Source organism: Leishmania major, chromosome 20 (assembly GCF_000002725.2).
Source record: "Leishmania major strain Friedlin complete genome, chromosome 20".
NCBI classification, from domain to species: Eukaryota; Euglenozoa; class Kinetoplastea; order Trypanosomatida; family Trypanosomatidae; genus Leishmania; species Leishmania major.
This window is the reverse complement of record NC_007261.2, coordinates 510,001-534,839: the sequence shown is the minus strand read 5'-3', so window position 1 is coordinate 534,839 and position 24,839 is coordinate 510,001. Positions and strand designations below refer to the sequence as shown.

The 24,839-nt window shown below is 56.2% G+C and overlaps 5 protein-coding genes, 1 non-coding gene and 2 pseudogenes across 6 annotated transcripts in view, besides 2 other annotated features; all 8 read right to left on the bottom strand.

The window, feature by feature from the left end:
• Positions 1–782: 782 nt before the first annotated feature.
• LMJF_20_1180 (putative calpain-like cysteine peptidase) lies at positions 783–3,713 on the bottom strand (the record flags this gene model as incomplete). Its single annotated transcript, XM_001682817.1, has 1 exon — positions 783–3,713. The coding sequence occupies one exon, from the start codon at positions 3,711–3,713 to the stop codon at positions 783–785; it is 2,931 nt and encodes a 976-aa protein (XP_001682869.1).
• Positions 3,714–11,519: 7,806 nt separating this feature from the next.
• Positions 11,520–12,719, bottom strand: LMJF_20_1175 (annotated as a pseudogene).
• Positions 11,520–12,719: a sequence feature.
• On the bottom strand, positions 11,560–13,515 carry LMJF_20_ncRNA1. Its single transcript, XR_002460232.1, has one exon. It is a non-coding gene (non-coding RNA).
• A 2,369-nt stretch (positions 13,516–15,884) lies between these two features.
• Positions 15,885–17,144, bottom strand: LMJF_20_1170 (annotated as a pseudogene).
• Positions 15,885–17,144: a sequence feature.
• Positions 17,145–18,018: 874 nt separating this feature from the next.
• Positions 18,019–18,918, bottom strand: LMJF_20_1160 (conserved hypothetical protein; the record flags this gene model as incomplete). The annotated part of the gene is made up of 1 exon (XM_001682816.1): positions 18,019–18,918. One exon carries the CDS (start codon positions 18,916–18,918, stop codon positions 18,019–18,021), a length of 900 nt encoding a protein of 299 aa, XP_001682868.1.
• A 618-nt stretch (positions 18,919–19,536) lies between these two features.
• LMJF_20_1150 (conserved hypothetical protein) lies at positions 19,537–20,346 on the bottom strand (the record flags this gene model as incomplete). The annotated part of the gene is made up of 1 exon (XM_001682815.1): positions 19,537–20,346. One exon carries the CDS (start codon positions 20,344–20,346, stop codon positions 19,537–19,539), a length of 810 nt encoding a protein of 269 aa, XP_001682867.1.
• An 854-nt stretch (positions 20,347–21,200) lies between these two features.
• On the bottom strand, positions 21,201–22,163 carry LMJF_20_1140 (conserved hypothetical protein; the record flags this gene model as incomplete). Its single annotated transcript, XM_001682814.1, has 1 exon — positions 21,201–22,163. The coding sequence occupies one exon, from the start codon at positions 22,161–22,163 to the stop codon at positions 21,201–21,203; it is 963 nt and encodes a 320-aa protein (XP_001682866.1).
• A 993-nt stretch (positions 22,164–23,156) lies between these two features.
• The window catches only part of LMJF_20_1130 (DNAj-like protein), a gene marked incomplete at both ends in the record, with an annotated part of 1,962 nt that continues 279 nt past the window's right edge, over positions 23,157–24,839 (bottom strand). Inside the window, one exon of the mRNA XM_001682813.1 lies at positions 23,157–24,839. This exon is cut by the window's right edge and continues 279 nt beyond it. Within this exon, the coding sequence (XP_001682865.1) occupies positions 23,157–24,839 (1,683 nt within the window).

Here is a 24,839-nt window from a genome sequence, read left to right as displayed (position 1 = left end):
GAAAAAACATTTGGAGAGAATCAAGTAGGGAAAAGAGGGAGACTAGAAAACAACCGCGACGTCCAAAGCAGGTGCGCTGCGTCTGAGAGGTGAATTCGAGATAAACCAGCAACACTTGATATCGGTTTCGCCGTCACAGTCCAGCAACTCCTTGTACCGTTGTTGGTGTTGTTTCTCCTTGCAGATACGGAGCCCGTGAAAAGTACCAGAGGACCACCAGGCCGTACACGCCTCGAGGGGGAAAAAGGGGGCACACACAAAAATCAATCAAAAACAACAAAAACGAAGACAGTGTGCTTAGCTATGTACATGCGCACATGGTTCAGAGCCAAAAGGAGGAAAGAGAACCACAATCGGGAACAATGTACTCACACACCCACTCCTGTTGTTGTTGCCCTACCTGTTCCCTGCTAGCAACTCCATGCGTGCGTCATACAGTGGTTTCGAGTGAAAAGAACGTCGACGCTTGTAAGCGTCCGCCACAACAAAGCGGCATCTGCAACGCCATCAGAGCTGTATACGTTCCACTTCAACCACCCCCGCTTTCCGTTCCATCTCAACGTGTTGCAACACGTCTGGCATGCTCCACATCAGATACGCAAAAGCGCAAAAAAAAAAAAAACAGAGAGGCACCAAACAAAAACTATGCTACGAGGGTGAGCTCCTACACCGTCTCCCTTGCCGGGAAACCAAGGATATCTGCGCAGATCAATAGCGTCAGAACTTTTGTGTTTCTGCTCGCCTCACCGACAACCCAGCTATCGTGAGGACGGAGCACACAGCTACACCTCCTCCCCCATCTGCGTCATCGGGAATGCCTCGCCCGGCGCGCGCTTCTGGTACTGCACCGGTTGCTCCACCTCCATCAGCTCCGGCTCGAACTTCGGGAAGTTCTCGAACACGCGGTTGCCAGCGTCCAGGCGCTTGAACTTCACGCTCACGTCGCCGTTGCCGACCTCCTTGTCGCAGATCATCCCCAGAACGTACGGTACAGGCTCCACCGGGTCATCCGACGGCATGATGCGCGGCACGACAATGTACTTCCCAGCGTCCAGCTTGTGGATCAGTGAAACGTCGCGTGCCTGCAGAAACATCCACTTGTCCGACGTCGGCCGCGCGCCGTTCGCCGAGGAGTTCATGACGACCTTGTACATGCCGTCCTCCACGGGCTCCGCAATGCTGATCATCACAGGCTTGTACTCCAACGCGTTCACCTGGCACCGCTTGTCGTCCTGTGAAATCACAAACGTGAAGCACGTAGGCGACCGCACCTCGATCTCCAGCACAGCGGACGGCACGCCTTCCGTGAACACGCAGTTCATGCGGTAGTCGTACGCCGGCTGGTGCGTGAAGCACACGCCACCACCGTTGAAGTACTTCCGCGCGTCCTTCCACGACATCCAGAACATCCCATTCTCCGCCTTCTGGAAGTTGCATTCCTCCGCGATGTCCGGGTTCGCGTCCCATTTTGCGTCGTCGTTGCCCCAGTTGCCGCTCCACTCCACGCCGCGCCCCCACACGTTGCGTACCTTCACCATCTGCAGGTCCTTGCTCTCGATGTGCTTCGCCTCCAGGATCGTGTACGCACACCCGGTCACAAGCCCCACCTGCGCGTACGCCTCGCACAGCTCCTGGTCTTTGTCGTGCGGCCCGCGCCCGGGCGTGCTGCAGATCACCGTGTACCCTGCAGCAGTCCCGTGCACAAGGTCGCTGAACAGCTGGTCGCTCGCCTTGTCGTCCGTCAGCGAATCGTCGAAGCGCATCGTCGAGAACCCGGTCATGTCCTGCAGCGCGTGCAGCGGGTCGCCGGAGCAGATCCTCGCGTAGCTGCCGTGCAGCTTCGCGTACGCCTTCTCCAGGATCGCAGGCCAGATCTCCGCCGGGTCCGTCGCGCTCTTCGCGTACTTCAGCTTGCCGCCGGACACAGGCAGGTAGCTGTCCACCAGCACGCTGCGCCACCACCCATTTTTGTTGAACGTCACGCGGTACGCGCCGACCGCGTGCTCGCGCTGTGCCGCAGCCTTGCCCTCCGGGTGGCGGAACATCCCCATCAGCCGCGCAGGGTCCTCCGACACCGATGCAACAGAGCAAATCACCCACGAGTCGCCGAGGTCGCCAGCGCCCACGCAGCCGGGCCTCACGTTCGCGCGGAACAGTCGCACCTGCGACGCCATCTCCTCCGGCACGCACGCCTGCGGCCGCGCCCACGCAAACGGCTTGAACGGCTTGCTCGCGCCAGCTTCCAGCGACGCCTGGCACGGTGGGAACTCGGGGTCCACGAACGGGATCCCGCTGTCGATGCACGCCTGCAGCACGTCCTCCGCGTTGTCGCTGCTCGTCACCTGCTGGATCGCAGCCACCTCGTTGTTCACCAGCTCCTCCGTGATCCCGCGGCGCGCATTGTGGTAGTCCTCCGTCAGTGGCACAGCGCGCAGCTTGCTTGTGAACCCGTTCGCAGTGCCCTGTAAAAACATCTCAGTCTCCGTCGGGTACACGACCACCTCCATCACGTATTGGCCCTCTTCGTTCTGCCGCAGCGTCGTGTTCTCCAGCGCCTGCAGCTTCGAGTGCTTGCCAAATATGAACTGCACATGCATCTCGTACTGCAGGCTGTCGTTGTAAAACGCCCACGTCTTCGCCTTCGGGTCAATGATCCGGTACAGCAAGTTCGGCTCGTCGAAGCACGACAAGATCTCCCCCTTGCAATCCGGCTCGCCGTGCTTGAACACGCTCGCGTCCTCGTTGCCCTCCTCACCCTCGCCCTCGTATACCGGCGCCATGCACGTCGACAGCTCGAACTCATCGTCGCTGCCGTCACGCAGGTCATACTCCATCGCCTCCCAGCGAGCGACGCTCTTCACGTTGCGCGTCCGCGGCTTCACGATCGCGCTCGGCGGCGTAGCGGCAGCGGCAGCGGCAGCATGCGGCGCAGGCATCGAGGGGGCGTGAGCGTTGTCAGGGGCCACCACTTCGTACGCGTGCTGCGGAGCGTCATAGTTATTGCCGGTCTCTTCCGGGTACTTCTGGGGAGCCTCCTCCTCGTAAGCCTGCTGCGGGACTACTTGAGCCTCGCTGCCCGCCAAGTAATATTGAGGAGAGTGGGGCTCCTGAGCTAAGTACTCGGCACGCTCTCCCTCGTCAGCCTCGTCGGCCCCAGGGGTCTCGTGCTCCTGAGTCTCGGAAGCCTCAAGCGGGACGACATCCTCTGGGCACTCTTCGGCCTGCTGTGTCTTCTCAGATGGCGGTTGAGGTTGCTCTTCATCGCCCAGGTCCTGACATTGAACAGGTCCATCTGCGGCTCCGTCAGCCTGCGCCTCTGTCGGTGCGGCCTCGTTGCAATCTTCAGCCTGCTCCTCTGTCGGTGCGGCCTCGTTGCAATCCTCAGCCTGCGCCTCTGTCGGTGCGGCCTCGTTGCAATCCTCAGCCTGCGCCTCTATCGGTGCGGCCTCGTTGCAATCCTCAGCCTGCTCCTCTGTCGGTGCGGCCTCGTTGCAATCCTCAGCCTGCTCCTCTGTCGGTGCGGCCTCGTTGCAATCCTCAGCCTGCTCCTCTGTCGGTGCGGCCTCGTTGCAATCTTCAGCCTGCTCCTCTGTCGGTGCGGCCTCGTTGCAATCCTCAGCCTGGTCAGGCGCGTCGGGGGTTTCCTGCTCCTGTGGAGCCTCCTCTTCGATCTCGGTCCACCGGCCCTCGTCGTTAAGCTGATCTTGAGACATCACTTGTTGCGCACAGGTTAAACAAGTTTGGTGGGTTCGGTGACACCGACTATCGTGTGAAAGAAGGTAGAAACGAGAGTAAAACCTTTAAGAGAAATGTTCCGATGTTCTCGATGTTCTTTTAGTTTACGTCATTGGTGGGAAAGAGTCGAAAGGTAGGGTGTTCAGATGAAAAGAGATGTTCTTGCTTTCTAGGGGATAGTGACGTTATATTAGTAGGCGCCTCTGGTTGCTCAAGCAAATGCGATCTAGTTTTTCATGGCCAGAAAAACAATACTTGGACATTAGCAGTTGCTTCAGGGTGAGCAGAAATGGACATACAAAAAAATAGCGCTGTTGTTCGGTGAGACCACATGTTTGCATAGATTGAGGTTACTCTTTTGAATTGTCGTTACAGCTGATTGTTCATATATAAGTCTACGTTAGAACAAGGTTGGTATTGCGAACAAGCGTCTGCAATTTTAAAAGTTCCTTTTGCCTCCCTGTTCTTGGCCTCGATAGCAAATCAAAAATATTCGTTCAACTACGAAAGATGAAGAAAAGCGGCAACAAAAGTCAAAAGCGATGCATTTTCTACAAAAGATAACTGTCAATAGAAAACCGTGAAACGATGTGGCACGCTCGAAACCAATCAGCGGCACCAACTGGCTTTTTACGAGACTTTCTGAGAGCCGCCAGAATAGAAGCTGCTCCCTACTAGTAAAATATGTGCGTGCAGTGGGAAAACAGGCACGTTGGCATCTCAGTAAACAGTAGCTCTCAACCGATAAATATATTATGGGATGCTTGGAAAAAAACGGTAGATTCTCGGTGATAATTGATGGTCACTGAAACACGCAGCATAACGTGCTCACTTCCATGTACATCATACTGTTTGTGAAGTCAATTGAGCATCCTGTGCCTGCATTCACTTCGATTTTTTCAAACCGAAACACAGTACAGCGTGCATCAGTCATCACGCACTTCATTGTAAACCTCATGAATAGCTGCTTCTTCCTTCGATCTGCAATATATAGTTTTTTCTTATCTTTTGGTTACTCGTTTCACTTCCCCTTAGGCCAAGCGCAGAAAGATAACAAGTGTCCGAAATGTGAAAAAAAAAGCAAACTTTTATATGCCGCAGAGCGCCCGACGTGCTTTATTGCAAATTCACCGGCATTCATTCGTGAAGAAAAAAGTGCAAACAGCAATTATCGAGTATCACAAAGCCATCAATGTCAAAAAAAAGGGGTCGTCCCTCGCTACTCTTTTTGGTTAGCTACAAAAAAAAGGCAGTGAGCAGGTAATTTATCTCTACAAGCAGCATCCGTCATTTGAACAAAATGCAAAGCTTTCTTTATAGGTGTGTGTGTGATGGCTCATGGGTTGATCTTCACAGACCAACAGAGCCTCACGACTCAAGCTACGTGCTTCTGAAGGCAACAAAAAAATCAAAATTTTACCTTCAGGATAGTACTTCTGCATTGCGATGACGTACAGAGAAGCCGCGACCACAGAACAACTGTTACCCGGCACGTCCAGCGCCACAGATATTATGCGCTGAACACCACTCGGCCAGGCCTGTCACAGGCCCTACATCGCGTGGCGCGAAGCAGCCCTAGACACGCCTCACCGCCGCTCCCGCATCATGCCGGTCGCCGCCTGGCGCATCCTCCCCTCGCGGTGGCTCCGGCCTCCCCACACCGCTGTAGGCAGCGCGAGGGCCGGGGGGTGGGATATGCGCTCGCGTCACGCTGGCGCTCTGCCTATCATATGGATGGCGCAGACGTGTTCGCTGACCCAGGTCGCTCCGATGCAACGCCATCCAGGACCTGACCGTGTCACTACCAGAGGTGGTTCTGCATCTGGCAGGGGATAGGCCTGGGGAGGGCTGCTTGGCTTCACCACCCAGTGCGTGGGTAGTGGACCCTGAGATATGACGCACTGAGCGGTGTCCCCTCGTCGTCATAGATGCAGCCAGTCACACAGAAGAGCGAAATTTAGGTGAAGTGCGTGTATACGAGCTTTTTTTCAGCATTGATATTTTCAAGCAATATAATCCCACGGGAAAGAAAACAACTATCTTCAAGAATTGTGTTTCAAAAAGAAATGTTTTTCGACGCCTTTATTCGAAAGATTTGCTTGGTTTCTCAATTTTGGAAAAGGCCGAAAACCAGACACAATTGGTAAAAGATTTTCTCGTATTTCTTGTCATGCAACAACTTTCAAATGTTGGTGACCGCGCTGCAAGGTGCAGCTGCTTTATAAAATTGAATGAAAGAAAGACAATTAGTAAACAGGAAGTTGATCACTTAACGGGAAGCGCATCGTGTAATGTCACAAACGTGGAAAACGAAATCCTATATATCGATCGATTTGAACAAGTTAAACGGTAGTAGCTTGCAGCACAGGACGTTAGCAACGAAAAAGCACTTACAATCGAGCTTAAACTCAAAATCTGTGGAATTTAAGGCTTGTTTCTACACACTGAAAAAAAATGGTGCTAGTCACCAATACGGGAACTTTCGGAAAAAATCAAGTAATTCACGATCACCGGCAAAACGCGGGAGAATAGCGAGAAAAAAATCCTCAGCGAACTTTCCCAGCGCCGCATACAACATTGGAAACTCTTTTCGAAAAGTTGTGCTTTGAATGCAATCCGAAAACGGCCCATAGTTATATCTACTGCGAAACAAAAGCGTGAGCGTCCTGTTTGATTTACAAAATAAGAGCTGAGATCTTCTTTGCTTCACAACTATGATCGTCCTGCTGTTCTTGTCTCTGAGAGCCAGAGAATGTGACCCCAAAGACGAAAACGATGAATAAACCTTACTATTCGATGAGAGCACGAAAGTGCGCGAACACAAGTGCCAGCAAATCGGAACGCACTACACCCAGCCTGAGTGTTTGCCTGACAAGGAGCTCTCTACACAAGAAACAATCGATGACGCAGACTGAAAACTTTTTCAGTCGACTGTTTTTCGATGAGTACTCTCTATTGTAGACGCAATCCCGCCATATCCACAAGTCGACCTCACTGTCAAGGGCGTAGCAGTCTTTTCTCCGTCCGCGCGCTTTAACTCCTGTATTTCTCAAGTATAGCAATAGCGAGCAAACACCTACTCAAGGCGCAGGAAAAAGCGACTCTCGAGGCGCAGAAGCTGTTTCGATAAACAAGTCTCTTTCTCTTGAACCCTGTTCTTCGAACTGAATCGCTTCTCTATTTTGAGATAGTCGGCACCAGCTCAAAACCTTGCGTGATCATAATGAAAAATCGATGCCTTAAACACAGTTGATAAAAATGCGGTTGTAAATCTACATTGCAGAACTGTAAACGAATACCCGCAGAGCGCACAGCCCACGCTATATATATATATATATATATATGTGTATATGCTTCCGTCCGCCCACCGCATTGCTCCATGGAAACTTTTGCATTGCAGTGGAATCAGCACATGAAACTTTTTCCGCGAAAAAAAAACCTGCACAAGGAGTTGAAGGGAAAGATACTCTCCTTTCACAACAAATGGGCTGCTAAGTTACACTGCTATCCAGGCCTCACGCCTAAAATTACAACTGACACGTTCAGCATCTCAGACCCTCTCCTCGTTCCCGATTGAATCAGCCCTTCACAACAGCCCGCAAACATGACTTTTATCGGCGCAGTGAGACCACGGTATACCACTCTGCGTTGCCCCCCTCACCCAACAAACACACACCACCTCCTCCAGCCTCCCTGTCGGCCTGATCCCCCCACTTCACACAAGCCATCCGTCATACCGACCCCAAGCGACAAGACCGAGCACCAAGCCGTCTCCCGAGAAACGGCTTTACTTGAGGCCCTTTCTCCAACCAGCGCCCTAAAGGCCAGCACACACGCCAGAGCGCACCCGCTAGCTTCACCTCGTTTTCTCCGCATAGAAAGCCCCCGTCGCAAATACGAACTCCGCAGCCTTCATCTACTTCCATTTTCTTTCCGGCTAGTACACCCCATGAAAGGGGACACCTTCGAAAGTGCCACAACAAACCACAGCATCTGCGACGTTTCAACCCCCCTCTCCACCCACCGACCCCCAGAAAGGGCGAAAGGGAAACGCACCCACTTTCTGCCAGAAGTCAAGCGGACGCATTGCTGCCGATATCAGCTGTCACGGGTCCTGGATGGCGTTGCATCGGAGCGACCTGGGTCAGCGAACACGTCTGCGCCATCCATATGATAGGCAGAGCGCCAGCGTGACGCGAGCGCATATCCCACCCCCCCCGGCCCTCGCGCTGCCCACAGCGGTGCGGAGAGGCCGGAGCCACCGCGAGGGGAGGATGCGCCAGGCGGCGACCGGCATGATGCGGGAGCGGCGGTGAGGCGACCTGCGGAGAGAGAGGTGCGTGGGTCTAGTTGGGGGTAGTGGGCCGTGCTCCCCGACCGCTGGGTCGGCGCACTGTCCTAAAGCATGTCCGCCCCTTGTTTCGCGCCACGCGATGTGGGGCCTGCGACGGGCCTAACCGGGTATTGTCTAGGCATGCCCTGAAGTAGAATAAACGTAAAAGAAAGAAGCCGAACAGAACGACTTTCCTGGGTGAAAAATGCCCTGTAAGTCTATTCGATTGGCGAAGAAGAACGGTGCGAAAGGAAGGGGAAAAATCAAAACTTACAGACGTTTTTAACCTTGCCACAGAAATCGTCACGGCAAAGTTTGCTGCAGTGGATTTTCACAAACCCGTCTGTAGAAGAGAAGTTCTACCAAGGAAACTGTGAAATTTCCTGCATTCATTCTGCTGTGCATAATGTGTGCTGAATAAGTATGCTTTTCTGCGCAGAGAAGCCGCGCGTTGGCTGTATATCAAAGACCCAAACGATTCGGCGTTTTGGCCAATTCGGTTCGGGGCCTGCGGCTTCATAGCGCCGATTTGCGGAAGCAGACTCCGGGCCTGAGAAGTTTTGGGTGTGAGAAAGCAACATTTCTGTGGGGCAGGGGGGGGTTGATGCGACAAATCGTCATTTCCACCGCCCCTGGTAAAGATGCATAAAAAAAGTTACAAAAGACCTCTGCATTATGAAAGCTGAAAAAAAAAGAGTTACAGTAATTTGCTGGTGCCAAGCTTTTCAGAAAGCAAAAAAAAAAATGACATATGCAACGATTTTACTCTGAAAAGTACGAAGTCCCCGGATAATCCTCACAATTAGTGTGGATATGCGCCAACTTGGGAACAAGCCCTCGTTCCCCTAGATTTGCCACAGCCACACCGCCAAAAATCATCAGAAAGCGCCGAAAGTCTCAAACAACCAAAGCAAAAGACGGAAATGGACCAACGCCAATGTTTTGGTACAACAGCTCATTGTTTGTGGCAAACACCGATGGGTGTGAGCACCGAGGGAAAAAGCGGAAAAATCGCCCTCACAGAAAATACTGTTGTGAAAAAAATGAGAGATTTTGGTAGACATTCTTCTTTTGGGCGTGGAACCCGGCCCCGCTTGCCGCTTTGATGGATCCTTTGGCTTCAATTGCCGAACCCGGGCTTGTATAAAGCAAATGCGAGTGAAGTTGGCGACATTCAGTTGAAGCAAACCGGCCCACCAGCCTTCATTATTTCTTGACGTTATTCAAAAAGCGCGCGCCGACCAGTCGTGATCCCAAAGGCCATTAAATAACGCAACCCCGGGTGAGAAGACCCCTGGCCCAACTTTGCTTCCCTTTCCGGAGGTCGACGTGAAGAATGCCAAAGCTGCTGAATTGATTTGCCGGCATTTTGTGTGAATATCCACAGGCCCTGTTTCAAGGTGAAAGGCGGCCGCCCTGTCATGCGGTGGTCTGCGTTTCGGCAATGCCCAGCGGGCTTTTTTGCGTCGCCGGGGGCGCCTGCCATCAACAAAGCCCCCGGCGCCCCCGAACATCTTCGTGTTCTGTTTCGCTGCTTGAAAGGCCGCAATCACATGTCACGGTAAGGTCCCAGCACAATTGTCTGGGCACGGCCTTTTTGGCTAAGTCGCGGCCCGTTTCCTCGTTTGTCCGTTGGCCGCTCGCCTTCGGTGTTTTCTCTGGTGTTGGGCCGCTTTGGGGGTGGCCCCTGCCCCCCACCCCCGCGAGGCGCCAAAGAGGCCCCGCCCACACTTTTCGAGGCCCAAAAATCAAAAGCCCGCCCGCTGCCTCAGGTTCTGCTGCCAAACGCCGTGTGGGAACCGGTCGCCCATGGCGGGTGGGGGATAACCCCCTTTTGCAAAGAGCAGGTGGCTGGCCCGGTGGGGACCTGGGGCGGTCGGGGTTGGAAAGCACAGCGGGCCGATTTCCTTTGAGAAGAATGGGCCGCTTTCCAAGGGTCTGCACCCCCGCCCCTGCCTCGTTCTGTAAAGCTTGGGTTTTTGGCGTTGTGAAAATGCTGGCTGTGTGATTCTTAAAGGGGTCGTAAAGCTGCTACAAACCCTGTGTCCCCTGGAATCCGGCAAGTGCCAAGAATTATCTGAGTAGAAATGATGGGGGGCTACTTTTTTTTCACGCCAGGGCCAAAAGCCAAAGTGGTGAGGGCGCCGCCTGCCGTTGAAAAAAGCCCGCGCTGCTTTGGTTATCTTTTTTTTTTTCGCCCCTGGGCGGCGGCGGCGCGCGGGGTCTATAGGGGGTTGGCCCATGTCGGCGCGAAAAACCGGCGCTGGGTGGCGGGGTGGTCGGCAAAAAAGGGGTCCTGGCCCCTGTTCGCCCCTGCCCGAGCGGGGCCAGCGGTTTGTTGACGCTCTGGTCGAATAGGGGTGGGGCTGTCGGGGTTCAGTTCGAAAAGGTATAGCCGCCTCAGCTTAATTGTGCCGTTTTGTGTCCACTGTTCCGCAGCCACCTTTCGAACGAAGAATGCTGCCTGCATTTGCGGGTGGGTGCCGGATGCCGCATCCGGGGTGCTAAACTTTTGGGGGTGGGTTGGGGGGCCGCGTGGCCTTCTTTTAGTGCGTCGCCCAGAGCCTTATGGGACAGGAACGGTTGAAGAGCCCCCTACGTATTCCCAGGCGCTTTTCTCAAAGTGTGGTTGTGAACGCGGGGGACCCGAAATGTGCCGTTAAAAGTCCAAAAGGGGCTTCCGGCTTTACTTGGGGCTTGTGTGAAAGGGTTTTTTGTGGGGGACCCGGAAAGGGGTCGTTTTCGGGAAGCTCTCCCCGTCGCCAAGGGTTTCCTGGGGCCGGCCAGCGCTTTTGATGCTTCGGGGGGGGGGTGCGTATGTTTTTGTCGGCGTTGGTGTTTTAGGCTAAGGGGCGCCCCCATCCTGTACAGGGACCTCTGCATTGGGCTTCTTTCGTGTGGGCTGTGGCTGTGCTTTCGGCTTGTGGGGTGGTGAAAATTTGAGATGATGGGCGGAGGCGTGGGCGTTGGGGGCGCTTGTCTGCTTCGGTGGCCTTGCGGAATTCCCCGCGGCCAATGGAAAAGGGGTCGCAAGCCCACGGCGCCGGCAAGGCGCTCGCTGGCCTCTTTTAGGGGGCTTTCGGGTGCTGTTGGGTTCCACGTGGGTGACGTCGATGGTACAACAGGGGCTGCCCTGGGTGTTGGGGGGCTTTTTTGATCTTGCTAGCGGGCGTCAAAGGCTTCCGCACCGGGGCCGCTGTTTGCCTGCCCCTTCGCCTGCTCGAATTCCAAACCCCCGCCGGCGTGGCTCACTCATTGTTATTCGATTCGGGCTTGTTTTGCTGCTGCCCGGGGGCTTCCACTCTTTTGCGCTGTGTCCCCTGACGCTACCGCGGGTTTTCGGCTGGCACCGCGGAAGGGCATTTGGCGGAGGTGATTCCGAACACCGCTTGCCTCCCCAAAAGTGTCTTTCAATGCCTTTATGGGTTTTTTGCCTGGACCGTTGTCAGCTGCTGGCTGTGGCCACCACGCTGTGTGTGTGTGTGGGGGGGGGGGCGACTGCTTCCAACGCCTTCGTTCGGGCGTTGCGGCAGGAAGGCGGCGCGTGTCGTTTTTTTGGCGGCCTGGCGTCCCCATGGGCCCAGGGCTCGGCCGGTGCGTTTTGTTTGTGGCGTGGTTTTCGGGTGGCGGGCTCTTTTCGCGGGGGTGGGGTGGGGGACACCCCCCCTTTTTCGATTCCAACCCACCGCGTGTTTCGGCTCGCTTGGGGGGAGGGTTGAAGGGGGGGGGCGGAAAGTCGATGGCGCACCTGCTGGCGGCGCGCCTGGCCGTTGTGTGTCTTCCGGGCGTCCTCTCTGAACGTGATCCCGCCGGGAACTCTGCTCTCGTCAAAGGTGGGCTGGGAGCGACCCACATCGACGATGGCGCGAAAAACGAGTTTCATGGCTTCGTGGTGCGGATGTGGGTTCGCCCGAGCTTAGTGAAGCACACCCCTCCTGGAAGTCTGCGTTTCAATTTGCAATAAGGTGCAGAGGATGCTAACGGCCGGGAGCAACTCTGGGTGCTGCATGGCTACGCACTGGCCTGGGCCGATCCCATGGGGAGGCCAGCCATGGTGCGGTTGGCGTCCTCGGGGAAGATGCGGTAATTAGCATCCATGTATGATATCACGTCTTGGGTCCAGTCTCCTTTTGTAGCCGAGCGGATCCAGTACGTTGTCGTAGATGTACATCATAGCGTTGTCTATAGAGATGATCATCTCTGTCATCTTGGCGTCGGCGATGTTCCCCTTGCCCTGATAAGCCTATTCACTTTCGTTTCCGCCGCGGCCGTTCTCGAGGTGGGGCTCAGGGTAGCGCCGTGTGGCTCTGTTTGACTTGTGGTACGAGGGAGGTTGTCAGATAGGAAGGTTCTTCACTGCACCAGTCTCAGAGGAGTGGAAGTAGCTTTGCGCCATCGACTTGCTTTCCGTGTGATAGCGCATGGAGAAGCAGCAGCTCTGCATATTCGGCGGCGGAACATCGATGTAGTTGACCGGACGACAGTAGCCGTGTCGATGGGGGGAGATAGGGAACGAGGGCATTTTTGCTGACCCCCATGACATACGCGTACATTTGCACCTTTATCTGCACTGTGTCCTTAATGAGCACCGATGTGGCTCCCGGAAACGCCGGGGCGAAGTGCACGGTGCCCGCCGCATCGCTGTCGTGAGTAACATCTTCGCCCTCCGTGGTTGTCACCTGGTTGGGATTTGCGCCGAATTTGCTGTGGAGAAAGTCGGCCACGTAGTGGACGAGGGAATGAAGCCTAAGCACTTTGCTGAACCGCATGGTCACGGGCGAGGTCCGCAGAAAGATTCTTTGCTTCAACTTGTCCATTCTGGCGCATATATATATATATATATATATATCATGCGCTGAACACCACTCGGCCAGGCCTGTCACAGGCCCTACATCGCGTGGCGCGAAGCAGCCCTAGACACGCCTCACCGCCGCTCCCGCATCATGCCGGTCGCCGCCTGGCGCATCCTCCCCTCGCGGTGGCTCCGGCCTCCCCGAGGGGAGGATGCGCCAGGCGGCGACCGGCATGATGCGGGAGCGGCGGTGAGGCGACCTGCGGAGAGAGAGGTGCGTGGGTCGAATTCGAGGCAGGGGGCCGTGCTCTCCGACGGCTGGGTCGGCGCATTGCCCTAGCGCGGTATTAAGTCGCGTAGGACCTTGCGCTGCATGCCACAGACATGGACTCACGTCGAAAGAACACACACACACACATACACACACACAAGCCTTCCCCACATCTCGCTATCATCATCTTGCGCTTGAGACCTGCTCGCGGTTTGATATGTGAGGTGGGGGGGGGAGAGGGGGCGTGACACCAGCAGAGAAATATACTACGGGGAAGAGAGACGGCGAACAAAAAACAACAACGGCTGTGTGCGCGTACTTCGGTGAGTGTGTGGAGGAGAATGCACCTAAGCGACATGCCGCATCCCAGGATTGCCTCCTTTGCACTCCGATCTTCACAAACAAGCGAGAGGAGGGACACCGATTCTCCCTTCACATTCAAGTTGTGACCCACAGACCATCGGAGGCGGCAAACCAAATCTACGCGCATCATTGCGAGGGCCACCGCATCGCCATCTCCCATATCTCATGAAGACGAGAGTACACCAGAGGAGAAACCCAACATCCCCACACCATCATTCTTTCTATGATGGACAGCTCTCTCCTCTCCTCCCCTTTTTTCGTTTTCGCCACACCCATGATTAAGATACAGTATCGCTAGCGCACACATACACGCAGAAAACACTTCAGCTGTGTAGATCCGCACAAGCGAGCAAATAAAGGATAAAGCACACCACGCGCGAAGCGATGGCTTCTTTATTTTCACTTAGATTTTGGCGCACCACAACATCAGTGCAGAGGCGAGTGAGCACAATGCAAGGGCACACACACGCATACATACATACACACATGGATACACTATCACACGACTGGCGGGAAAGCAGCGGTCGAAGGGTGGTCGTCTCGGAAATCCAACTCCAACTACATTGGCTTCACTTTCATGCCGAATACGGACCTCTCCTCTTGTTATCACTCGTAGGCGAACTTCGGGTGTACATGGTATAGAGGAGGTAAACAGAAGATGCGGCTGTGTGTGCACGTGCACGTACTGTGCTGAGTTTGAAGATTAAGGGGGAACGCGGGCGCGTACCAGATAAAAGAACGACCCCCGCAGCTACACGGACCTGTGCTTGTGTGGACGAAGGCTCCCCACCGGTGACTATACATATCCTACATAATCGTGTTTGCGATCTACACACACACACACACGAGCAGGGGTGCAGGCACAAGGGAGCAGGAAGGAACACGCCGTACGCGAGGTGTGTAAACGCAACAGAAGAAAGATGGGAAGTGGATCTTGGCGCCAGAGAGAGATGCGCGTGAGCGTGATATTGCGGTAGAGAACAAAAACGTAACGTGGCGTTCGTGTCCATGTTCGCCCGTGCCCAAGCCCCCCCCCCTCCCTCCCGTTTTGACCAAGCTGATTTCATGGGAAGGGAGGGAGGGACAAAGACAACCAAGCACACATTCAAAGAAGGAAGAGCATACATAAGCAAGTAACACACCCACACCCACACACAAAGTCCAAACAGGCAATGGAAAATGATCGAGTTTTGTGCGGTGCCATCGAGGAGAGAGCGAAAGGGAATGGGGGATGGGGGGTGTCAGTGGGCATGGGCGAAAGAACAAACGAAGGGCGACATTGAGGTCGTCGTAGGAGTCTTCGCCACAGTTCCTTTTCCCGAGACACACATGCACCCTCCCCCTTCCCCAAAACAACAACAACAGTCAGGGAGACAGGAAGAAGGCAACAGGCGAAGATGAACAGTCATCCTCGAATGCATTTCGCAATGCGTGAGAGGAAAGATCGAGAGAGGTCGACAAAGGAAGGGGTTACACAGTACCTTCTTTTCGTGTTCTCGGCTTACACCGAAAAAGAAGAAGAGAAAGCAAACAGTGTGCACATGTGCATGCACACACTCAGCAGAGAGTGGGGTTGGAGGGGTAAGAGAAGTAGGGGAAGGGGAAAGGGGGAGGGGTGGTGGTGGCCGAAGGAGCAGGAAAGAAAAGAGTAACGCAGAACCGCAGCAGGGATTGTTCCTGCTGCTCGTGCTGCTGCTGAGGTTGTTGCGCAGATGGCTCCCTTGGACACACAGAAAGAATGGAAAGCAAAAAAACAAAATTACAAAGCCTGATATAGAGGTAACCCATAGAGAGAGAGAGAGATACGTGGGCAGCAAAGGCAAGCAGAAGATGCGGGTGCCTTGATGCACATCTCTGCACGTTGAGACGGCGTTAGACATGCAAGGCACACAGGGCGGTGTGAGCTTTCACGACAGTTGAAACGGTAAGGAGCTTCTACGGAGAAGTGTGTAGTTTCCGCCACACACACACGAAAGAATAAGAAAGAGATCATATAACCGTACAGAGGGCGGGGTGAGTGGAAGGTGAGGAATGGAAACACGAGAAAAGTACTTCGAATAGGCAATCAAAATACCCGCCTCTCCACCCGTTTCACCGCCAAGCAAGAGAGACCAACAACGTATGTGCGACTCGATATATATATATATATATATATATATATATATATATATGTATGTATATTTATGTGTGTGTGTGCGTTTGCTCCACGGTAAAGTTTGGTGGACAGCAAGAGCACGGCGTCAAGATGTGCAACTCAAATTGCAAAAAAAAAGCAAAGAAACGTGAACCCACCCTCCTCGTCAGTTGAGCATGCGTGCCCACTAGCGCGCTAATCACCCCTGATAGCGTGAAACCAACGGGGCCGACTAGACGGCGTCAGTGCGGCTGCCTCAGTGACGAGGAAAAAAGCTTAGGTCCTTGAATAGCATTGGCGGGAAATCGGCTGCGGCCTGGCGCCATACCTGCCAGCTATGTGAGCCTGCGTAGATGCGCCGCTCGCACGCCGCGCCCAGCTCCGCCAGCAGAGCGTTGTCCGCCTCGAACGCGGCGCGGTACGTGTTGTCGTCGCCAATGCAACGGAAGAGCACTTTCATGGCGGCCTGGAAGGCTGCGGGATCGCAGCGGAGGGCTTCGATGTGGTCGCTGTCCGTGCCGATGCCGTTCCAGTTGCTGCTCAGGAACCCGGAGAACATGCCGGGGTAAGCGAAGAGATCGTGGCGTGTTATGCAGAGCCTGCTGGCCTGTATGGAGCCCATGTAGAGACCGGCGATGGCGCGGTTGTCTCGATCTGCATCGGTGCGGTAGTGGTTGTCGACGTACGGAATGATGTCCTCCGTCAGATCCTCGCAGAGCTGGGCCGCATCGCATGGAAGGCACTCACCGTTGGCGCGTGCGCTCACACTACTCTTCATTACGATGATCATCTCCGTCATCTTGCCGTCGGGGATGAGGTTGTCGGCGATGACGTTTACCTTACCCTGCTGTACGCAGTTCATTGCGTACTCGCGGTCGTCGTGCAAGAGCTAGAGCACGGGGTACCGACGTGTTGCGCTGCTCGCCTTGTGATACGAGGGCGACACGTAGATAAGAACCTCTTCGGTTGTGTCCATTGTGTAAAACGTCAAGTAGTCGTGGGCCACCATCCCCTGCTCGACGGAGGGCCGCATGGCGTAGACACATCGATTTGGGTTCGGTGGCGGGACGTCGATGTAGTTTGCCTGCTGGAGCCCATGCAGGCACCCGGTGCTGAGGTGGGGCGTGAGCACAGGGTTGCCATCCACCATGAGGACGACACACTGCAGCCCAACTGAAGCGGGCACGCTTCCGACCCACACCCCGTCTTGGTGCTTTGTCATGGGCACGGCAGCGCCCATGGAGGCGACAGGGACAGTGCCACCATCGCTGTCCACCAGGCAATTTTTCACAGGAGCGACAACAACAGAGCTGGCGTGGGAAAGGTGGAAACGGTAGTGTGCGGTGCCGTTGCTGTCTTCGCTGTATGTCACCCCCTCCTCGCAGCGCGGCCGGAAAAGGAGCTGCTGCTACTGCTGTGCTTGAGTGGGTTGGCTGAAGCTATGCAGATGCATTGTAGGGGTGTGAGAGGGCGGCACCGTCGCAGGAGCAGCAGGTGTGATGATGATGGTGGACATGAAGCGCGAGCTAATGGGGTAGGGGGAGGAGATGTCGCCACGCGTACGAGGATGTCCGAGTGCCCTTTGAGAGCGTGAGCTATCCGTATGGAATAGCCGAGTGCTGCTTCTGCTTCTGCCTCTTTCCCTCTATATATTAACATGTTCTTTGATGTGTACTTCCGAGTTCGTTCCCGTTTGCTTAGTTTGTTCGGCGCGTCACGAGAGACTGTCGGCAGTGCACGCACGAGAGCGGAGAACGAGCTCTTAGAGGAAGGGAGGGAGGGGAGAGAGAGAGGACCACCACGGAATAAAGGGAGGCGGCGAGAAAAGACCCTGGCGTCCGATGGGATGATGACTCGGCGGATTTCGAGAAAAAAGTGCGAGGTTGAGGGTGGTGTGAATACCCTGCTCAGAACCCGGGCACAGACGTGTGGGGCTAATGGAGATGAGGGAAGAAAAGGATTGTCGTGGGACGCGGACAGGACGCGGCTGAGCAGAGGCCGCGAGGCATCCGACGCCGTCAGCACAGTGCTGCGGGTGAGCCGGTGAGTGGCTGGGCTTCTGTTGTGCTGCCGCGATAAATCGACCGTACGTGTGCGATTCGAATTGAGGAGGGGGTCAGAGAGCGGGCGGGAAGAGGCACACGCATGCTTGATAAGCGACTGGACGCACGACACGCAAAAAAAAAACTCAGTGCCACACGCCAAGAGAGAGGAGGGTTGTCCCGCAAAGGAGCGGCAACCGTGGGTGGCGTTGTTCCATGATAAACCGCGTGCAAAACTCGAGGAAGATATGTATGTCTCTCTCTCTCTGTGTGTGTGTGTGTGTGTGTGTGTATGGCGCACAGAACGGGGGAGGCGAGGGACAGGGCCGTGCGCTGTCCGTGAACGGGCTACTTTTGCTTCGATTTCTTACATGCGCTGCCACCTCGAGCACCACCGTGGGCTCGCACGTTGCTCATCTCCGGTCGGTCCTTGAAAAGTGCCTTTGCCGTGTGCCCCTGCAGCTCCCTCATCACCTCGCGGTACTCGCGCCGCACCAGAGGTGCACCGAAGCTCCAGACGCATATCAGGCTGATCATAAAGTTCACAAGAGTGACCCACACCGGCCAGCGATCTGGCTCGTTGCCGTTCAGCAGCAGTGCATCGTAGAAGGTTGGAAAGAAGGTAAGCAGTGCACCCATCAAGCCAGCATCGAGTGGCTGACCACAGAAAAGCATGTAGCACCAGATGCAAACCATACCCGCGTATTGCGCCGCGAAAAGCAGCGCCGTCGGTGTCATGATCCACTGCATGAGTGGTGGGTATTGTGTGGTGATCTCCGTGGACAAACCCCAGAGAGGACGAGGGCTCACTGTACCCACATGTATGCGGTGAAGGAGGGAAAGATCCGCCAGGGCCGATACGTTTTTCTCCTTGACGGCGCGGTAGTGCTGCTGCGCGACCTCCCGCAGCGTATCGCACACGGACTGCACCCCCAAGAGTCCCATCCACGCCGCCATGCAGACGGAGAGGAGTGGTGGGCTTACAAACTTCGGAATGAGACTCACACCACTGCGCCGAAAGTTTAGGCGCACTGTATTCGCTAGCCTCGTCTTGGTCAGCAGCGCTGACGCGAGAAACAGTGCCCCCGTGACGGCACAGATGCCACCAAAGAGGGTGATGGCATCGCCAGCCGCCGCGTAGTACTCCTTGTGCATGTACGAGAGCGATGGAGCCGCTTCCGCTGCCTGACGCTGAGTCTTCATCGCCTCCCGCAGACGGAGCTGCTGTTCAATGTCGAGGGGCTGCATTATGATACACACGGACACAAGCGCCGGTGGACACCGACTGCAACAAAACAGCGACCCTCTCTTCGCCTTGCTTATACGGTAGAAAAACAAAGGAAGCGAGATGGACGAGGAGCGGTGAAGGAAAAAGAAGCCGCGCTGCAGCGACAGGGCAAGGAAGCATGCGAGCTCCAGGGGGAGAGCGGGTGGGTGGGGTGAAGAGCCGAGCCAGGAGATTGCAATCGACAGTAAAGGAGACACACTCACCCGCACAGGGGGAAAGAAACACGCAGAGGAGTGCTTGCTAGAGATTAGGAAGGGAGGGTGGGAGAGAGGGAGGCTGTGTGAAGACAACAGAGAAAGGCATGCGCGCATATGTGTGTATGGAGAACGCAAACCCTTGTCCCTTCGAGCATATACCACTCAGAGTTGGACGATGTTCATCGGCGCCGACACACTATTCCGTACGTGAAACAGGGTGAGGGGCGGGGAGCAGACACGATGGAATCCTAAACGGATGCGATCGGCCACCGAGCCCACATCATGCTCACGAGTTGGCTTTCCCTTTTTTCTTCATGTTTGCCGTCACCTGCTTCCCGGCAGGTTCGAACGCCGGTGTTCATGAGGCGCGTCTGCCACGAATTACACAATTATAGCAGGGAAATGAAGTCCCATGAATGTGTGTCCCGGCAGGGTGCGAGAGGATGCGCCTACCGAAGATGGGGTGGGCGGTGGTGAGGTAGGTGCCTTCGAGGGCTCATGCGGGTCCTTGCCCTGTGACGCTGTGGAGGGGGAGGCTACACCAAAGAGATAGTCGGTGAACTCATCCGTGCGAATCAGCCAGTACTGTGGTGGCTCTGGCACCTGTGCGTTGGCTGGGTCAGACTCACCGCTTTGTGCGTCACTCGCAAGATTGCTATTACCGCGGTACATCTCCATCTCCGCGCGTGACCGCTTGGAGTGGCCCAGCGGCAGCATAGAGGAGGCGAGCGTCCTCGACGTGCCAGCTGTCACCCCCTCCGCTCCGGCAGCGGTGGTTGAGGTCGACTCTGCCAACTCCTGTGCGGGGTCAGACCCGTAGAGGCACAGCTTTCGGTAGTCTGACCACCCCACACGCATCGCCTCTCGCTGCAGCTCCACGTTCCCGATAAGACGGATGATCAGAAGCGCCGCGGCGCGCAGATACTTGTGCACATCTTGCTCCAGCATGACGCGCACGATGGCGACCGAAGGGCAGATTTGCAGGAGGCGGACGACAAGGCAGATGAAGTAGTTCGCTGTGTGAAGAGGGCCGGTGAGGCCCCCGAGGTAGCGGAGGGTGATCAGTTCCTCCAGCACCCACAGCAGCGGCTTGTTGGCGCAGCGCGTCATGGTGTGCGAGTGCAGCACGCGATAGCGGGTGGGCGGGTCGAGGGACGCAATCGCCGCCCGTCCTTTGAGGTTCCACGACATGAAGTGAGAGGTTGATAGAGAGGAGCTGGGAAGGAGAGAGACAAGGCAGAAACACACACGGACCCCGAGACACGGAAGTCGTGCACAGATGCGAGTGCGCGAGGCAATGCTGGGCTGAACGGGACACGAGCGCACGTTAGTTCGAGCGCCGCTGCGTTTATGTGCATGTGTGTTTCGAAAGGGAGGTATGGGAGACGAGGATGATAAGAAGGTTGGTGACAGTCATGGTTAGAGAAGGGGGGAGGGATCCAGATACGTGAGCGCGATGCCTTCCCAGGGTACACGCGGGGGCCTCTGAGGGGGAAAGACAGCTCACAGCTTACGCCACCGTGAGGACTGCATAAGTACTGGGAGGACAGAGAAGTCGCACGCTCGCTTCAATTCTCTCTCTCTGTCTCTTCTACTCCCTTCCTTCCTCCCCTGAGCCTTGCGGCGGCGACGTCTGTGCCACCGTTGAGCGTGAAGCACTGGGAGTGGGAAGAGGTCGGAGAGACGTTACGTTTTTTTGGTGAAGAGCTGCGTGTACAGATACCGCTCCCCCTCGCCCGCCCTCCCTGGGGAGCGCGCACAGAAAAACAACAACAAAAAAAGAAACGTACCGCGCTTGAAGTGCAGGCGAGCGAGTGGCAAGCGCAGCTCACTAGCACGCACACCAGGCCATGAATCACCAGCAAAAGGAGAAGCGCAAAAACAGCCCAGGGGGGGGGGGCGCAGGGTGTTGTATCGGTGGCGAGCAGGGCACGTAGACACTTTCACGAGGCAGAAGCAAAAACCCTATGCTCGCTCGACCCCTCATGCACCGCCTCTCCCCCTTAATGTGCACAGGAGCATCGAATCAGCGCCGCCTTCGCTGCTTAGAGCAGCCGCACGAACAACCAGACAGAGCCCGGCACCTGCGCCAGGGCGGCCATGTAGGTGAACACGCGAGGCCGTGGCGGCACGCGACCGTCGTTACGCATGTACTGCATCCCTGAAACGCGCACGGTGAAGAAGCTATGCGCCAGTACCGCATACAGCATGAAAAGGCCGCTGTAGAGGCGACTCGGCGGCAGACACTGCGACGCGAGAAGACCCAGGCAGAGAAGAACGTACTTGTATCCGCACAGTGCGAGCAGCTCCAGCAGCGGCGGGTTCGGCGCGACAAGGAGCGCATACGCGACACCCTTTAGCACAACAACCTCGAGGAAGAACCAAATGCCGATCACCCACGCGGTGGAGATGAGCGACGCGGCCGTGACGGAGCTCGTTGGCGAGTTGGCGCCAAAGATGTAAGCGGCGAGTACGACGTAGGTGATCACACTCATCAGAGGGATGTACAGGTCTGACGCGAAGACGTCGTTCAGCGGTAGCAAGGGACCGGCAAAGGTGCTGCCGCCGCCGTCATGACCCGCGAGCGTAGAGGACAAGACAGCTGGGTACATCGAGGCTGGGGAGCCGGCCGGACCGCCAAAGACTTGGTCTCCAGTCGCCTCCCCGGCACCACCGCCGGTGCTGCCGAAATCGCTCTCCCCGCCGACCGGCGACTTGCGGACATACTTGGTGAGAAAGGGCATTGTGAGCATGATCAGCTTCCGTTTCACGTACGTGTTGTCCACAGCGAAGTAGTTGCGAATAGCACGGATGAAAGGCATATAGTAGGCTAGCCCAGCCTCGCCCTGCTGGACGTGTTTTTGGAGAATGTTCTGCCCGTAACTAAGGCCCATCTGCAGCATCATTGCGTTGGGGTCGCTTCGGCCAAAAAAGGCGGTGCCGCCACCTGGGCTGCCGCTACCGCCCGTGGGGCCGAAGTTGATCGTCGGAGTACGCGGAGTCTGCATGATTCCAGTTACCCGCAATGAACCACAAAAAAAGGGTGCGGGAAAAGACAAGGCGACCAGAGCGTGCGCGCGCACGTCTGATGGCAGCGGAAAACAAGAAGATTCACTGCGCTGGTGAGGGCGACGCCTCGCGTACGTGCTTGTGGGTGTGCGTATAAGTCGTGCGCACCTATCCTGCTTCTTGGACTGTGACTAGGCAGGGTGACACATGTACGTACAGAGGATACCGCATATAGAGGCGGTTGAGCGGGGTGGGCTCAAGGGGACAGGGGGGAGGGAAGGAGGGTAGGAGGTGTGTGTGTGTGTGTAGAGTGGAAGGGCGACAAAGATGTAATACAAATATGGCAATGATAGCGCGGCACATGCAACACACACACACACACACAAACACACGTTTGAATAAAACGTGTACACGGGAGCGTTGCTGCGGTGCGACGAGTTGCCAACATGATCATACACACGTGGCTCTCAACTCCTCCCCCTCGCAGCTCAGAGAAGAGGAGTGAAAGCAAAGCAAAGGCATTGTCGGCCACGAAGCTGCTGAGACACGTGGCGCCGATCACTTTCCTGTATCGCAGGAAAAGCAAAAAGACGAGGCCTGAAAGGGGCAGAGGTGGCTCGCAGGTGATGGACGCGAAGAGAACACGCAAGCACTGTCTTTCCCGTCCACCTACTTGCACACACCAACAGACAGACAGGCAGAGACCGTTGCTCCGCCACACAGATGTTGCTTCCTTGTGCCATTAGACGCAACACCAGATACGGGAAACGAAAAAAAAAGCGGCCGCACGCACAGGCACACACACACACACACACACACACACAGGGGAAAAGAAAACAGAGATTCAGGCACACCGGTGTGCCGAGTGCACGTACATGTGCTTGAATCACCACAGTTTTACCATGCCCTTATCTCAGGCGGCGTTACACGGGACGCTTGTCAACGGTGCGCCACTGCCCTTGCACGCGCGCGGGCGCAAGACGTGCAGCGCATTATTTCTTCTTGTTCACAGAGCAGAGGAACTTGAAGCGCTCAAAGCATTCTTTGGCTGTCTTGTCCTCTACCATCTTCGCGATTTTCTGGAACTTGTCCTTCTCCTTATAGTCCTTCAAGTCACGCAGGCCCTGCTCCAGCTGCTTCTGCTGCTTCAGAGACCAGTTCTCCACGGACGAGGCAGCTGTGCTGGTGGCCGAGGCGTGCGAGGGCGAGGCGGCGGCGGTAGCAGTGGGGTTGCCAGTCCCTGCGTTGTGCAGCGCAGCAGTTAACTCGCTCACCTTGGCCATGGCCTGCTCCTCCGTAAAGCGGTGACGGAGCACGTCGCAGATCTTGATCCAGCGATCGACGGAGCCAGGCGGATACTTGGCCGTTGCCTTCTGCAGCCGGCTCAGGTCCTCGTCCGTCCACTCCTGTCCTGCGTCGACAGGGGCCTTTGCTGCTGCCACCGTGACTTCTTTCTGCTTCGCCGAAGCCATGGCCGCATCGCCGTCCTGCACCTTCTTCACGGCCTCGCCGTAGCGGTTCACGCCGCAGCGTTGTTCCATCGTTTGAATGAGCGCGTTGAAGCGCATGACGGCCTCCACCTCCTCGGCGCCTTCCACATCTTTGCTCTGCGGGTCGTTCGTGCGTGGCCGGCGATCCGTGGGACAGGCCAGTAGGACATCGCGCAGCTTCTGCGCCTCGGTCGCGTTGGTGGTCTTGGAGAAGATCCACTGCACGTTCGGACGGCGCACACGGTCTGCGAGGAGCTTGTTTGTCGGGGTTTCGTCCAGGAGCCTGTGCTGTTCAAAGAAGCCGAGAACCGCCATCTGCGCTTCGCGCATCGCCTGCTTCGCTTGCTGCTGCGCACCCGCCTTGGCCTCTTCCCTCTCCTTCTGCTTTCGGGCCTCTTCAGCGCGGCGACGCTCCTCCTCGGCGGCGAGCTGCAGCCGGAATGCTTCCCGCTCCCTCAACACTTTGAGGCGCTTCTCTTCGTCCTCTTCTCGGCGGCGGCGCAGGCGCGGGTCGTTCTTGCGCGCCCGCTCGACCAGAAGTCGGATGCGCTTCTGCTCCTCCCTGCGGTGGTGGCTCAGCTGGCGCGCGTTCTCGCGCTGGTAGTAGCGTTTCTCCTCGCGGCACATGGTATCGTCGATCTCCACCAGATCCGCCAGGTGTGAGAAGTCGCGCCAGCTCTGAAAACCCGTCCAGCGGTCGTAGAAGCGGAGCACCTCGGCGTACGGCGTCTTATCCGTGCCAAGGGACGGCATGCCGGGGACGCTGCTCCACTTCTTGTTGCGTTCAAAGACGGGGCCGAAGGTGCTGAAGAAGTCGGCCTCCTCCACCTGCTCGCCAGGGATGGCGTCGTTGAACGGGCGTGAGGAGTCGTAGGTCTGGCGCGTGTCTGGGTCGCCAAGGATGTCGAAGGCACGTTGCACCTTCTTGAAGAGCTCGTCGGAGTGGTTCTGCTGCTTGTCGGGGTGCGTTTCGAGGCAGCGGCGTCGGTAGGCCGCTTTGATGTGGTCGTCGGTCGCCCCGTCCTCCTGCTCCAGCTTCAGCACCTCGTACCAGTCAACCAGCATGTCGCTGTCCGCCAGCTTCACGAATTTCTTCTTGCGGGAGGAGGACTGGTAACGGGCACCGTCACCGACGCCATCATTGGCTGCATCGTTTGCACCCTCGCCGTCTGCGCCAGCGGCAGT